This window comes from Gasterosteus aculeatus, chromosome 21 (genome assembly GCF_964276395.1).
Source record: "Gasterosteus aculeatus chromosome 21, fGasAcu3.hap1.1, whole genome shotgun sequence".
Classification (NCBI taxonomy): Eukaryota; Metazoa; Chordata; class Actinopteri; order Perciformes; family Gasterosteidae; genus Gasterosteus; species Gasterosteus aculeatus.
Window position 1 is genome coordinate 9,017,745 of NC_135708.1, and position 14,441 is coordinate 9,032,185.

At 46.1% G+C, this 14,441-nt stretch overlaps 1 protein-coding gene across 3 annotated transcripts in view; it reads right to left on the reverse strand.

Moving 5' to 3' along the window:
• Positions 1 to 14,441, reverse strand: part of LOC120811645 (partitioning defective 3 homolog) — a 277,609-nt gene that overhangs the window by 155,770 nt on the left and 107,398 nt on the right. For all 3 annotated transcript variants that reach the window (XM_078096994.1, XM_078096993.1, XM_040167200.2), the window contains 2 exons: positions 3,319 to 3,425; positions 2,208 to 2,291 (listed from right to left, as the gene is read on the reverse strand). In XM_078096994.1, the coding sequence (XP_077953120.1) occupies positions 2,208 to 2,291; positions 3,319 to 3,425 (191 nt within the window). The remainder of the gene's footprint in view (positions 1 to 2,207; positions 2,292 to 3,318; positions 3,426 to 14,441) is intronic.

Consider the following 14,441-nt stretch of genomic DNA (forward strand, 5'->3'; position numbering starts at 1 on the left):
CGGACATGATTGTGCTTTATCTCCATAAGTGTTGGCAGCTTGAAAACAAAGCACGCGAAAAAGGAGATTAAAGCGCGGACACACTCTAATGACTTCTGATCTGGTGGCGGAACAGACGCAGTAGATGAAGGAGCTTCAGATGATCCCTGATCGGTATTCAAAACAGCGGCAGGGAGGATCGGTGGATAAAGCGGCAACTTTTAGAGATATGAAGAAGATGATGATTTAGAAAAAGCGCTATTATTGTGATGACTGTAAAGCACTGCCACCATCTCTATTCCTGTTTTTAATGTAGATATTTATAATGTTCTTGGGGAGGAAAAGGGGAGAAAAGAAGCAAAATCTAAATGGCACTCTCCCAGGCTGTGAGTCAGTGAATTAATTAGGTTTCTGATATAAGCACAAGGAGTTTGTAGCCAGACGATTCAAGTCTCACTGCTTCTAAAACGCAAGCTTCCTCTATCCGCTATGCCAAATGGATTTACTCCATCTTGTGGCTGGGAAGCAGTGCTGAGAAGTGATTTGAAGGAGACCACCTGCTCTCATCCGCTGCCTTTAATCAAATAATAATCCAATCAGGATCCATTTATGCGCGGCAATTATGTCCGCAGTTTGTTTACAATCGAAACTGGTCACGGAATGAGAAGTTCATTAAGCGAATAACGCATCTGTGAGGGATGTTTGTGTGTATGTGTGCAGATGTCCTGCAGTTTTGGTGTACACAGCATTCGAAGTAGCTGCAAAAACTCTGTTATCGTGAGATAAGAGACAGACAGAGACGCGAGAGTCTGTGGGACAAACTGCGAGGCCCTAGTGATCAGAGAGAGAGAGAGAGAGAGAGAGAGGGGGGGGGGGGAGAGAGAGGGAGTGGCTGAGCTTTCTCCTTGAGTTGTGTGCCCCTCCTGGCTTGGCTCTTCCCCGACACCACAGCGCCTGCAGTTGCTCGTTTTCCGTCTGGTTTACTGGCTGTCTGACCTCTGTGGCCCTGGTCTAGACACTGATGACAGCCCGCTGAGCCCAATGCCTCCTGTCCTAGAGCATGGCAAACAGGAGAAGAGCTGGGCCGGGCCATTAGCGTCATGCCACTGACTAGACGCTATGTCTGATCATGTCTGAAGTTACTAGACGGGTCTGATGGCTAATGGTAATGATGGAAAAGAAACGAAGAAAAGGAGAGTATCCATGCAGTCTCACCGGACCTGGTAAGATGCGGTTTGATTCTGTGGGAATACAGAGGAGCTGGAGGTGGACAACAGCTGGATGTGACCTTTAAGTTAAGCAGTACTGCTTGGTCCCACACAATGAATTGCCGCTTTCCTCCTCTGACTCAGGATAACTCACAAGTGTCATAGCTTATGAGGGAGTCAATTGCATGAGGTCAAAGCTAAATATAGCTTCCTGACACTTGGTTATAAACAGCAATGGGATTAGTGTCCCAAAGAAACGATACACAGCAATCTTCAATGACAGCCATCCTCTTACTCTCTCTCTCTCTCTCTCTCTCTCTCACAAATGTCACCCCATTCCATCTCCTCACTTTGTCTTTCCACCTTATTCTCCTGGCTCGTACTCCCTATGCTGAGTAGTTGCATTCACCTTGGTGGTGTGCCAGTCCCTTGGCATGCAGCGGCGAATTTGTGTTATACACAAGCTTTTAGTTTGATTACATCTGGCCACTTCTTCCGTCCTATATTTTATTTTTTGGAATAACTGTAAACCGGGATGTAGTCCTCCTCTTGTCCCCTGTCATCGTCACTCCTGCTCGTTTAAAAGGAAATAAATGAAAAAGCCAAAAGAAAAGCGTTCTGAGTCACCTTCAAAGCGGTGTATGACTGAGGAGATAAGGTTAAGATAAAAGAAAAGTGTAACGCAGCCATGAGGAAAGCTGCTTTTCATCTATTCTGCTTCTCACTGGAGGCTGGCGAGCTTTGGGATGTGTGCGTTGCTGGGCAGTGGCCTGGTGTTTCAAATGAGGAGCTCACAGAAAGAGAATAAAAAAATATGGCCGGGAGAAGCAGAGTCAATGAAAGAGACAGCCTTGAGCAAAAAGGTAGAAAGAAGGGAATGCAACAGAAAAGAGGGGACAGAGTAAGAAAGAAAAAAAGTCAAATAATAAGTAAAAGGAAAATAAAAACAAGACCCATGTACTTGAGAAACAAAGCATGCAGATGCTGGACATAACTGTCTATTGTTTCCTTTTCTTTTACCTGGAATCCTGTGAACTGAGAGGCAATACGTGGATCCCCAGGGGCCCTCCTCCGTTGGACACCTCGACCGGCTTGAGCAGCCCTCTGCAGGACGATGATGGATGAGGCCGAGGCGACAAGAAGAGGGAGGGGGCACGGGGAAATACACCAGAGAATAAAACAACGACAAGAGGATGACAATGACAACACAATGCAGAAAAGCCGGATATAAAAGACGACACAGTCAGAAATGACAGGACCTTGATGGGTCGTATGAGATGGGGGGTGGCACGGCCTCATTGGTGGAGGAGGCATCTGGTTGTCTGTATGAAGTCATCCATTACAAAGCCAGGCTGGTGGACCTCAGGGTCGATTAGCGACCCGAATGGAGACTCCAATTAAGTGATTAAGATCAGATCGCAGTGCTAAAAGTGGACGTATTAATTAAAAAACGTGTGTGCAATGGAGGCAGGCAGGGGGGTAACTTTGTGTAGATAAAGACATGCAGACAAATGAACACAAGCGAGCGCTGATGCAGATGAGTGTAACGATGTTGAAGGGGGAAGGCGTGGTCATCATGTCTGCTTTGTGTTGTCTTTGTAATGTGGTGGGAGGGTTGTGTTGTGTTTGTTGATGGTGCTCTGGTAGCAATTAACATTTCTGGTGATGAAGCAAAATAAAAGGCCAAAATAATATTTGCTGATCTCTCTCTATGGTGTTATCTAAACATGTTGAGGTTTGTGTTTCACGTTCCCAGGCTTTTAGATTCTGGCAGCGAATGGAGAAGTGGAATACTGCCTTGCTTAGAGCAACACAACTTCATTAGTGCTGCTTCAACTTTTAAACTGACACACAATCACATTAAACTATCCAACAGTCTGATAAGGCCTAACAGTACAAAATAGTTCCTGTGAGAACAGCAATACTGCCATGGTATCTATTTAAATGTAACGGCACTGCCGACTTGACTGAACTGTTGTGGCAGCAGATATACCTGAGAAAGACATCTCCTACATGGGCAAACTACTATCTACAGGTGTAGATACCAGGACAGGGGAACAGCTACATTTTTCATCTGAAAAACGTAGTGTTGATGTTTGGTAGGTGGGGGTTGTTGTTGTTGATCACTCACTCTAAACTGAACGCGGGCGAATGTTCCAATGAAGAATCAGCCCTCCCTACGGGCTCTATCCTTTCAATCCTCCTTTCATGTCTCCTTCGCTCTTCTTCCTCATCCTCCTGAACAGAAAAAGGAAAAACAGGATTAATCATTAAAAGACTCTTCCAGCAAAGTAAAAGACTCACACTCTCAATGTCATTATTTCTCTTTGGCAGTGCTTGCATCTCCCTCTCCCTTGCGTATATCTCTCCTCTGGCTTTTAATCCAATTACCTGTGGGAACGAGTAACAGCCTCAATTCTAAATCAAAAGAGACTTTATGCAGAGCCCAGGCGGCGCCACGGAAACCGCTTCCCCCCGCCAAAAACTTCAGCGACCGCGGTGACAAAGTGGCCCTGATCGATGGCTCCCACTCAATCACAGGTCCGACCTGGGGCGTGGCATCTGCTGCCAGGTTTTCTTTTGCGGGACGCGATCAGCTCTAGAGGGGAGCAAAGTGGTCGCGCCCACTGTCATTCGTTTCTCTCGTGCTCTTCATTTCTTTTGCTCATCTTCCTTCGGGGCAGGAAGGCGGCTGCTTTTACAGTGCTGGCGTCTGAGGACTTAACTAGAGGCTCCGGAAAGGAGAGCAGCCTTGTGCCCTCCTTCATGGGTTGTAAACTCCTTATCGGAGGTCTCTTTATGGGGATGGCGCAGATTGAGCAGTCCACTTACGTGCAGTGCTGACATGCTGTATGTAGAGTAGGAGGCAGACATACCTGTTAGCGCAGGGTTCAATGTCAAGTAATCATCTGCCGAAGGTTACAGGTTACAGGAGGAGCTCCGGCAAGCTGAGCATCAACATTTCAAATTTAAAAAGGGAAGACAAGGTAATTGCCTTTGTCGCTATCTGTTAGTAACTTCTAATGCTTGTGTGTGTGCTTTCTTTGTGTATGAGCGAGCGTGTCAGCCCCTTGAAGCGTTTTGTTAGCCGCCGCCGCTCACCTCATCTTCTTTCTTTTTCCTTTGCTGAAATTTCAAGCACATCCAAATAGGTGTTGTTCGTCCTGGTTTCGTTATGGAAATGGATTCTTTTTTGAGCCCAAGATATATTTGGCATCTGGCAGGGCGAGTGACACACAGGGACTCTCTTCTCCATTTATTTTTAAGAGCATGGCCATGAAATGTTAATCAGCGTTCTACCTTAAGAGACCTCGACTCACCCCGCCTGTCTGTTTCCCCCTCTGACCGTATGGTGTGAAAACGATTCAGTCAATCAGTCAGCCCTGCCTTTAATTACATGTCAGCTGAGCTCCGTGGTGCCACGCGGTGCCCGTTATTCACAAATCCTTCCATGAACCCCCCCCCCAGGTGGGTTGGCTCTTTCTTTTTATACATACAAGTGCTTCACACAAAAGACCGGACCACCTGCAGTATTCCATGAATGAAGACGGGAGGGCGCACAGTGGAGATTGGCTAAGAATAAATTGAACATCATACACTGTAATGTACAATAACATATGGCAGGATTTTTAGAGACTGTGGAACAAAAAGGAATACATTGAATTTATTCCATTTTCTCTGAAAGATAATGAAGGAGGCGAAGGAGCTCGACACCTTTGTGTCATTAGACAACAGAGGGATCTGGGAGGAGAGCTGATTCACAACGTATCATCACAGAAAGTGAGTAACTGCAAACAGCAAACTGTTAGTATGTAAATGGAAAAGGGCAGTGGGTTCCTCCTCAGCGTCTTTCCGCTGGAATATAAGGGAAACTAGAGTCATGTGATGGAACAAAGAATGAGGAAGAATTACCGTCAGAGCACCACGGTCAAGAGATTCTTCACCTAAAGCATGGGGCGAGTGGTTCGCATGAATGTGGCAGGAAAAATGACCAAAGAAAAGTGGAGCGCAGCACGAGAGAAAGGTGATATGTTCGTTCAGCTGGATTTCAGTGGGTTGATGTGTGAAGTCAGTGTCTGGAGTTATAAATGCGAGTAAATGCAAGTTCTTGTAAACTCAGCCTAATTTAAGTATTGCTTTGTTAAACAGTGGAAATATTCACAATCACTATCTGCTTAACGAACAGCTGATTCAGATGTTTCCATCCAAGATTATCTTGGAACAGTTGAACTACTTCAGATATGCAAGAGGAATCCTTTCACTGCACCGGCACAATTCATCATGTTTCTTGTGAAATAACGTTCAAACGCTAAGCACCTCCAAAGTAAAACCCACAGTGAAGAAGATCCTGCTGAGACAAATAACACACCCGTCCTGGTGCTCTGCTTTGTAAGTGCCTGTCACATTTGAATGCACAAAACACTGCAACTGCCAGTAAATTCCTCCCACAAGCAGCAACACATGATTGACACTTGACCATGGATTCAGAAGGCGGTGCTAAAGTGGCCACTGTGCTTCATTAGAGGCAGGAATAAGGACGCTGCCTGCTCATTAGAAACTGGACTCAAACTGAGCGCTAACAAACAAACACACGGGCTGAATATGTTAAATAACGACTTGTTAAAACTGATATGTCAGACAGTGAGGACCTCTATGGTAGCAGAGTCAGAACAGCGGTGGTCAGCGCCTCCCAGTGACCAGGGGCAGGAGGAGAAGCCATCTCCTCCCTGCCAGCCCACTTATTGTCTGTCCTCGTGTCAGTGGGAAAGAGTGACAGCAGAGGAGAGGCACTGGCTACATACACTTCCATCTCTGCCACTCTCTCTCTGCTCTCTCTTTCATGATGGCATGAATCTGAATCTACCACTTCCCAACGCCCTAAAGAAAACTCAGTTTCTTCCTCCCCCTTGAGGGCTTTTAGCACCTTGTTGATCCCTTGGTAACCAGTGGAGTGGGGGAAGCAACAAAGCTTTTCAACTCAACTCTCCATGGCACTCATTGCTCTCTCACCTCGCTCTATCTCAAAAAGCAGGCAGCTGCAGCATTAGATTATTGAAACCCATATAAGAGAGAAAGAGAGAGCGAGGTGGGGGTGCTGCAAAGTGCAGAGTCTTGTTACCGTCAAATGACAGACAGGTTAGAACGGTGAGAGGACCAAGGCAAAGAGTGGAAGGGAGGGAGGTAGGGAGGGAGGCAGCAGCTGTCTGCTCACCAAGGAAACACTGTACACGCTCTCTCTCTCTCTCTCTCTCTCACACACACAGACACGCATTAAATCCCACTGCTCGGGGGGTGGGGGCACAGGCTGTGTGTTGAGGGGCTGTCATCTTCCATCAACCGCTGTCCTAACGGACACCTCCTGTGAGCGCACGCGTGTGTGAAAGCGTGTCGTGCCATTAGCCATGGGCAAGTACAGCCAATGTATCTGCAGGGAAGGGAGAGGACCCTCAAGGGCTTTACAAGGACGGGTTCAAAGGTAGCAGCGTGTACCGTGTTCCTGCCCCCCCCATCCTCCTTTAGGGTTCGTGTGACAGCCTCATGGGCGGAACAGGGCTTTGTGTCGGACAGCGCCGCAGGTTGCTACAACCGGGACCCGCCTGTGCCCCGCACAACAACAACAACAACAATGTTCTGTGCCCAGTCAATGTGAATGAATACAAAGTGTACAGGAAGGAAGGAAACAAGCTATTTAACCAGAGACAAAACTTTAATCACGCAACGTGACACTGCTCCTCGTGGAAACTGTACAACCGGCCAAAGGTAACAAACACCATATCAACGACAACATAAGCAGACGTGTAGAAAGAAAGAAAGCAGCGGAGGCTTTTTCCTCTCCCTCGCTAAAGGTTAGGGAGCCATAATTGTACCCTCATTACCTCCAGTTAATGCAGTTTGACTAGACACTGTACAACAGACAAGAGCGGAAAGAGAGGACTTGACAGTGCCGCTGCATCGCACAGTGGCATTGACATACAAAGACGAACCGCCGGTAATAACTCCTAATTGTCCCATTAAAGTTCCTTTGACCTCTCAAAGCAATTACTAATAGGTTTCCATCTTTACCGGAGCCAGAATCCCGCTGAATCAATCAGCCATTAAAATAAGCTTCACGGCATTGGACGCAAAGACTTTCCCCCTGAATCTGAATCTGACCCACCGATGATCCCAAATTGAATCCGGAGTGTCGGGTGAGCTGGTCATAGCTGCAGCAGAATTGACCGTATGGATTATTCTGCCTTTTACAGCGGGCCTTTTATCCCTCATATCCATCTCCTTGGAGGACACCGGTATCGGAGGCCAAATAACGCACAAAATAAAGCATGTGTTAGTGGATTGAGCGTGACCGCCGCACCCACCGACCCGGCCCCACCCCTCTCTCCGCAATCCTTAACCCCTCGTTCCCCAGCCAGCCCGTTGGACTCCAGCGGCATTAAAACAACGATCCATCACAATGACTGAGATCATGAGATACTTATTTACATTTATGTCGGGGATGGGGGAGTATTATAAAAGGCTGAGAGAGGGGTTAAACTGATTAGTGGATGATGAAGGGTCATAATGTCCTCCTTCGTCCAACCCGCAAGTTCTCTAAATGGCACTTAATGCTTGTCAGCAACGAGGCAAAGACCAGTCCCAGCACCAGCTGTCCTCTGAAGGGGACATGTGTTGTCTTTCATATTTCATACCATGCACCCATGGGCCCCAGCCGCGTTGAAAGGAGATCACTGGCATTCCGGATTAGATGTACTATTCCTTTTGATGACGATGAGAGGGAGTCATGTATGAGTTGTTGTGCTGGGCTAAGACGGTGGGGAATGAGGATGGGCATCAAGAAACCTGCTCTGAGTTGCAAGAAAATGTTGAAAAAAACAATCTTTCAGGATTCCGCTAGTTCATCCCACAGTAGTTTAGACTTCCCTTTACAGTCAGTGCAGACAAATATATTAATAGCACCATGAGGGGATATGATCAGCTAATGATCAGTTTGTACCCCTATGGTTGAATGCACTTATTGTAAGTCGCTTTGGATAAAAGCGTCAGCTAAATGACATGTAATGTAATGTAATGTAATGCTAGCACTATATTGCGTAAATCAGGATATATTCATCTCAAGGGTTGAAAGCCCTTTAATGACACCATCAATGATATGCCAGTTAAGAGACATAATTTCATAACAATCCAAATCAATCTCACTCAAAATATCGTTAAAAATAAACAAAAGGCCACATTCTATCTCCAATTTCAATGACATATTTCCCTTCCCACAATTTGCGCCGTATAGTGTATCCTTGATTTACCAAATGTAATATTTAACACCCACCATCAAGAACCTATTTTTAATCAACAAAACTCCCCAGCCCTTAAGCCTATGTCTTTCGTTCCTTGGTTTAGGAAAGACATGGCTTCTGGCGCATGAAAGTTCAGGCTATGATGTGGCTTTACTTGAAGCAAATTACAGGGACAGCCAGGTTCCTAATGCTGTTAAGCAAATTAGATCAGAGATGTGAGGCTGCATTTGTCCACATCAGGACAGAGGGTGGCGAGATGTGGAGGGGTGGGGCCGAGAGGCGGACAGTGCCGTCTCTGACCTGATATTTGGAAAAACAAAGGCCTGTCTCTCGCTCCACTCCACTATTTGTCTCTCAACTGCAATCTTGGTCTCTTGCTTTGTCTCTGCCCAGCCAGCAGTCAGGGACCTGCTTTGTGCCGAATGCATCATCTGCCAGCGCCTGCTTCACATCAGGCCCGGACTGATCCATCAATGACACAGCTGCCTTTGCCTTTGACCACTGTATCGTTAAATTGCACTTTAATTAAATTAGGCCTGCTAATTATGAGGGCTTAAATCAATCACCAGGTCAATAACAAAGGCCTGAAGCGGACCGAGAGGCCCGAGACTTTTTCTAAACCTCATCAATAACAGCCGCAACCGGAGCAGACCGCTCCTGCACCGGCGAGCCGGAGGTTCAAGCGGGGAGGAAAGACTGCGAATTGAGTTAACGTCACCGGCTTCTTCGTCCGGAGCACTTCTTCATCGTACAAGCAGTGGTGGTAGAAGTGTTTCAAACAGTCTGAATGTGCAGAGCATGTTGCATTAGAATAGCACTTCAAAGGGGGGAGTTTAAAGCAGATTTACAGTTTCTGGTGCGTGAACAAATTGTTCAAAAGGGATATTATCCCCCTCCAGACACCTGGCTTAGGTAAGGGGAGGTGGTTGTGAACAGATAATCCTGGGGGTTGAGTGCGCAACGCAGCTGAGGGGCCGGTCCCAGCTGAATCCTGGCTCTTTATCCATGCATTAAAAAGGGCTCCGTGGCGCTTTCCACAGATTAATCATCATTTTGAGCTTATTAAGTAGGAGGACAGTCTGCTTTCCACTGTTCAGAACATTTAATCCATCTTTCAATCTGTGAAGGTCAGTAAGCAAAAGTTTACCTCTGTTGAAATAATAGCGGGTGTTCGAATTTCAATGAAAGCACCGGCCGTTAAGCCCTGGATGGCAATTAAACACATTTCATCCTTTATCGTTATTATTTTCAGCATTTTAATTTTGTGAGTCAGAATCACAGTGACTTATTGAGTTACAGGGCGGCTGCCAATAAACTGCACTCTAAATACCCTGAACATGAAGACGTGGAAATGAGGGAGGGAATGAGGGTGAGTGACGTGGGACCATGAATAATCAAGTGTTGGTACATCGTGTAAGTTATTACACGGGGTGCATTGTCTTCTTCGAGAATCAACCGTTGTTTGCTTTTTTGAGCAGGTGGGGTGGAGGGGGCTCATCTGTAGCGTCATGGGAGCAGTGTGGGGCGAGGCGCGGGGTTCTTTCCATTTTGTTTTAATTGGAAGCTGGAATTCTCGGATTAGGGGTGGGGGGGCACAGAAAGCCATTTGGCCGGGTCCCTGCTCCCGGCTGGGGCTAAATGAAGGAAGCCGTGTGGGGATGAGGGGCCTGTGGAGGGCCAGTAATGAAGAGAGGTCCCAAAAGACTCCGGCAGAGATGCTGTAATCCAGCGAAACCACAGAGGAGGGGCCGAGGTGTGGGTGGGTAGCAAGACGGGGAGGGAGGGCACCTTTAAGTGGAGGAGGACGGAGGAAAGAGAACAGAATGGGGGTGCGTCGCCTGAGTTACACAAACAAACGAATCAACGAGATATCGATTGATCAAAGAAGGGTGCTAGTTAGCTGAAGATAATTGACTGGCTAAATACAACCACGATTGCAATCACGGACAGAGATAAGAGCACGGGGAAATCATCAGCACCACAACAAACAGGACGGGTTTGGGCTGACGCTTTGCAGCATGCAAACACTGTGCACTGGAGACTGCAGTCAATCACATAAAAAATTCAGCTCGACCGACACACTCAACCCCCCCAACAAGCAAACAAACTGGGGTTTCCCCGCTCCACTGTTTTCAAATGGAAATGACTGTCAGCATGGTTCTGGTTGAAGTCATGATTACATGTGGGAATATGTTGTGATGGCGCCCAGTAGGGCTGCTATTCTACACAACAGCTTCCATGGTCTGTCTGCCGAGGACATGAAGAGAGAATTCCGATGGGAAACTCCGCGGGGGAGAATGGTGGCCCATTACAGTGGTGCTCCATGCTACGATGACAATTGATGCTATTTGGGCTTTTGTAAATGTGGCCATCCAGCCCTGAGATATGGAGGGTTCTAAAGGCCAGAGGTCAATGTAAATTAATTCATGAACACAGAAATGTAACATTTATATCTCATTTATATTGTGATTTATTTGATTGTGAAAATGAAGCATCACATTAAAATATGATTCAATTCATTTAATCACATAAATACACGTAAATACATGTCTAAACATGACTATTCATGGTTTGATGTGATTCTTTTGTTAAGTCTGCTTATGTTTAATTTTAGTCAAATAGCCTACATTTGTTTAGCATGTTGCTGTGTGGTTTTAAGTATGTTTCTTGATATATGAATCATAAAATATGTTGGATTATATCAGTGGTGTCATGTTTTACTGCAAAACAATTTCACAATTTTTTTCAATGTTTTCCGACATCCAGGTGGTGTTCCATTGTGTAATTTAAGACGTAGATAAAAACTAGCTTGAAACAGGTTAACATCAACGGTAAGGAAGTTGTCCGTGTTATTCTCATCTGGAGGTATGAGGATGTCCGGAAATTTGAGTTGTCAGCGCTTCCAGTAGTGTCTTCTTCCTACTTCCAGCAGCTTTGCACCATGTTTGATTGGATAGATTATCCACAAGACCACACGTCAATGGCCGTCTATTCAGAAACTCTGAATAGACGGCCATTACCGTTACCGTTATTGTGAGATGGCAGCATGACCTTTACTACCATTACGCTAGAACAAATGTGACCTCCTCACCACCACATTCCTCTCTGTTCAAATCCAACTGTGACCGCTTTTGTTCTCCAGCCGATACAAACAAATGGGGTCTCCTTTGCCGGAGATGGCGAACCAGCCCATCTGTTTCTGTGTGGCCCTGGGATGTGGATGTTTACTGTCGTCCAGGGCCTTATTACATTCCTTCAGCAACTTAAAAGCATTGCCTCCCCACCCCCCCAATGGGACCCATAAAACAGAGTGAAAAGCCTATTGTGACAATGGACCTCATTGTGTCAGAGTGGACTCATTTGGCAATCTTCGGAGAGTGGAAATGTGTGGCATATAAAAAAATTAAAAGCTGTGAGGGAGGAGAAGGTGAGAAAGTGGAAAGTAGAGAGAAATCAAATAAATTGGAGTGAATGAATCTGGCACTGTCAATCACAGATGTCCATGTAGGGGCTTAATGTTGGGTTGCTGTTGCAGGGTGTGTTTTATGCTGCTTTTTTAAAATGTGTTGTTCACTCTTGTCCTCAGAGGGGGAGTCGGGTCTTGCAGTCTTTTTGCCCTGGCTTCCAACCAGATGGGTGTAATTAGCTTCACAGAAGCAGAATCTTTTATGAAAATAGGCTATTCCCCTCCTACAACTGATTCAGCACCCCTCCAAAGCACAGACTCAGCCCCTCTCTGAAAAAGAAAGTAATTGCATTGAAATGAAAATGTAGGAAGATAAGCACAAAATGATTTCACCGTAGGAAACATTGGTAGGAGTGTGCATCTTCCCCTGCCAGCTTTGTTCTCTGCTGCCCACGCCGGTTTGGCTCCATGCTGGCGGCCCCGTTATATTCCCTGAAGTCATTATTGTCTTCGGCTAAGGTGCCCCTGCTCCCTGTGATTTGTGGGTAATGAGCTGGCACCCCCCTGCCCGTGTTCAATTATTCTCATTGAGAAAGTGATTTCTCACTCCACGGAGCAAATCAAAGGAGGCGAAGGCGCCAACCCTCATCGAGAATTAACGCGTTCACAACCGGCAGTGCGGGGAGACGGAAAGCCACCCTGATGCTGCGTAGGTGACGTAGGTGAGGATGATAAAAGAGGATGGAGGATAGCAGAAGCATCAACGAGTGAGGGACAACGAAGTAAAACAATTTTTCACTCGCCCCTGTATGAAACTGTAGGGAACGCCATCTGAGCAGCAATTAACCACGGCGAGAGAGAGGAGGAGGAAGCGAGCAGAGGAGTAAAAACTTTGGAGGGAACAACCCAGACTAGTGTGAGGGGGAGGGGGGCAGAGGACCCCCAGAGCTCACTGAGTTCTAATGACCTGACAGGAGGAGCGAGGATGACTCAGCCCGGAGACGAAGGACACAGACGTGTGCCTTCACATTTGAAACTAGACATCAAACTCACGTCGCAGATAAATAATGATGAAACAAGTGTTTTGTTAATATCACACTGAGTATTATCTGCAGACTACATCTAATGTCGTTGTTTACTTTTATTAACGGCTTTCTTTTCCGGAGGCTTTTTCACTGCGACAAAACTAGAACGCTGAAGAAAAAAGCAACACTGTTTAAATTCTCAAAGGGTGCCTATTGTATTTAAATTAGTTAGACACCTCCCTCTCAGGGAATATATATATTTTTTAAGTTGCTGTCAAGTTTTTGAAGCCTGAATTCGTTAAGCTCTAATCTGAAGTGTCTAGTCTAGTCACACATGCAGCCCGCAGAGCAAGACAGGTTAAACATGCTGAGCTACAGTACAGCGGATAGGGAGGAGAGTTGGCAAGGAGAGGAGGCAACAAAAAGTTGCCTCCTCTCCTGTTCAGACGAGATAAGAGAAGAGACATCATTTGCACAATTCTAGATTGAAATTAGGAAGGCAAGACAAGGGAGAAGAACAAGAACAAATGTGAGATATCTCACTCGGAGGGGAAAGAAAGAAAGGAACATCTTTGACATGCAGCCATAGGGAAAGACAGTCATCTTTTTTTTCTTCTTCTTCTTCTTTCTTATCTTTCCGAATTCGGTGTGGAGCAACATTTGAAGCTGTGGTCCCTTGCTGGCGCCCTTTTCAGTCGCTGTCCTTGGGAATCACATTTGTCTGCTGTATTATGTGCTTGAGATTAAGTTGTGAAAGTTTCTCTGAATTGTTAAGGACTTATGTCTATTATTCACATTCTCTGGTACCGGTGTGTCTCGGCTGTGTATGTGTGTGCATGTGTGTGTGTGTGAAGGTGAAAGGGGAGCCTTGCTGAATGCTAATAGAGGCCCACAGCCGAGTGAGAAAAGCTTCTGGGTAGTAAAGATAAATCACACCCACACCTGCCTACACACACACACACACACACACACCTTACTGTTCACGGCGATTAACGTCGCCATTTATATCTAACAAACATATTAAGTTACTAATGAGATGTTCAATAGCATTAATTGCTCATTTACAATATATTCAGCCTGCTGTGGAATGAACACAATCAACCCGAGGAATTTACAGAATGAAGAATAAGGTGTTGAAGGACTTTGAAACTGAGAAGAAGGAAATCTGAACCTGAACAACAAGGCAGAGAAACACACCATACACATCTACAGTCTATCTACGTAATGACAGAAAGACACTACATGTGTGGGGGCTCAAACATTTACTTCACTTCACTTACCTCAAGTCAATTCAAAGCTAAAGCTAACTGTCCAAGCCCACCTAGAGGTTAAAGGAGGGGGAGACCAGAAATAAATGAGGCTGAAAGAGCCGTGCGGGCCTCGGCTCTGGTCTGTCAGAGGTCATGAAGTTCCTGAAGGGATTCAGCGGCAATGACTAATTAGGAGAGGAAAGGCCAGTGTGATGCTCACGGATGCATTGTTCTCATTCAGGTCCCAGCTTGAGCCACAGCAGCGCTGGTGAGCTGCCATTTAC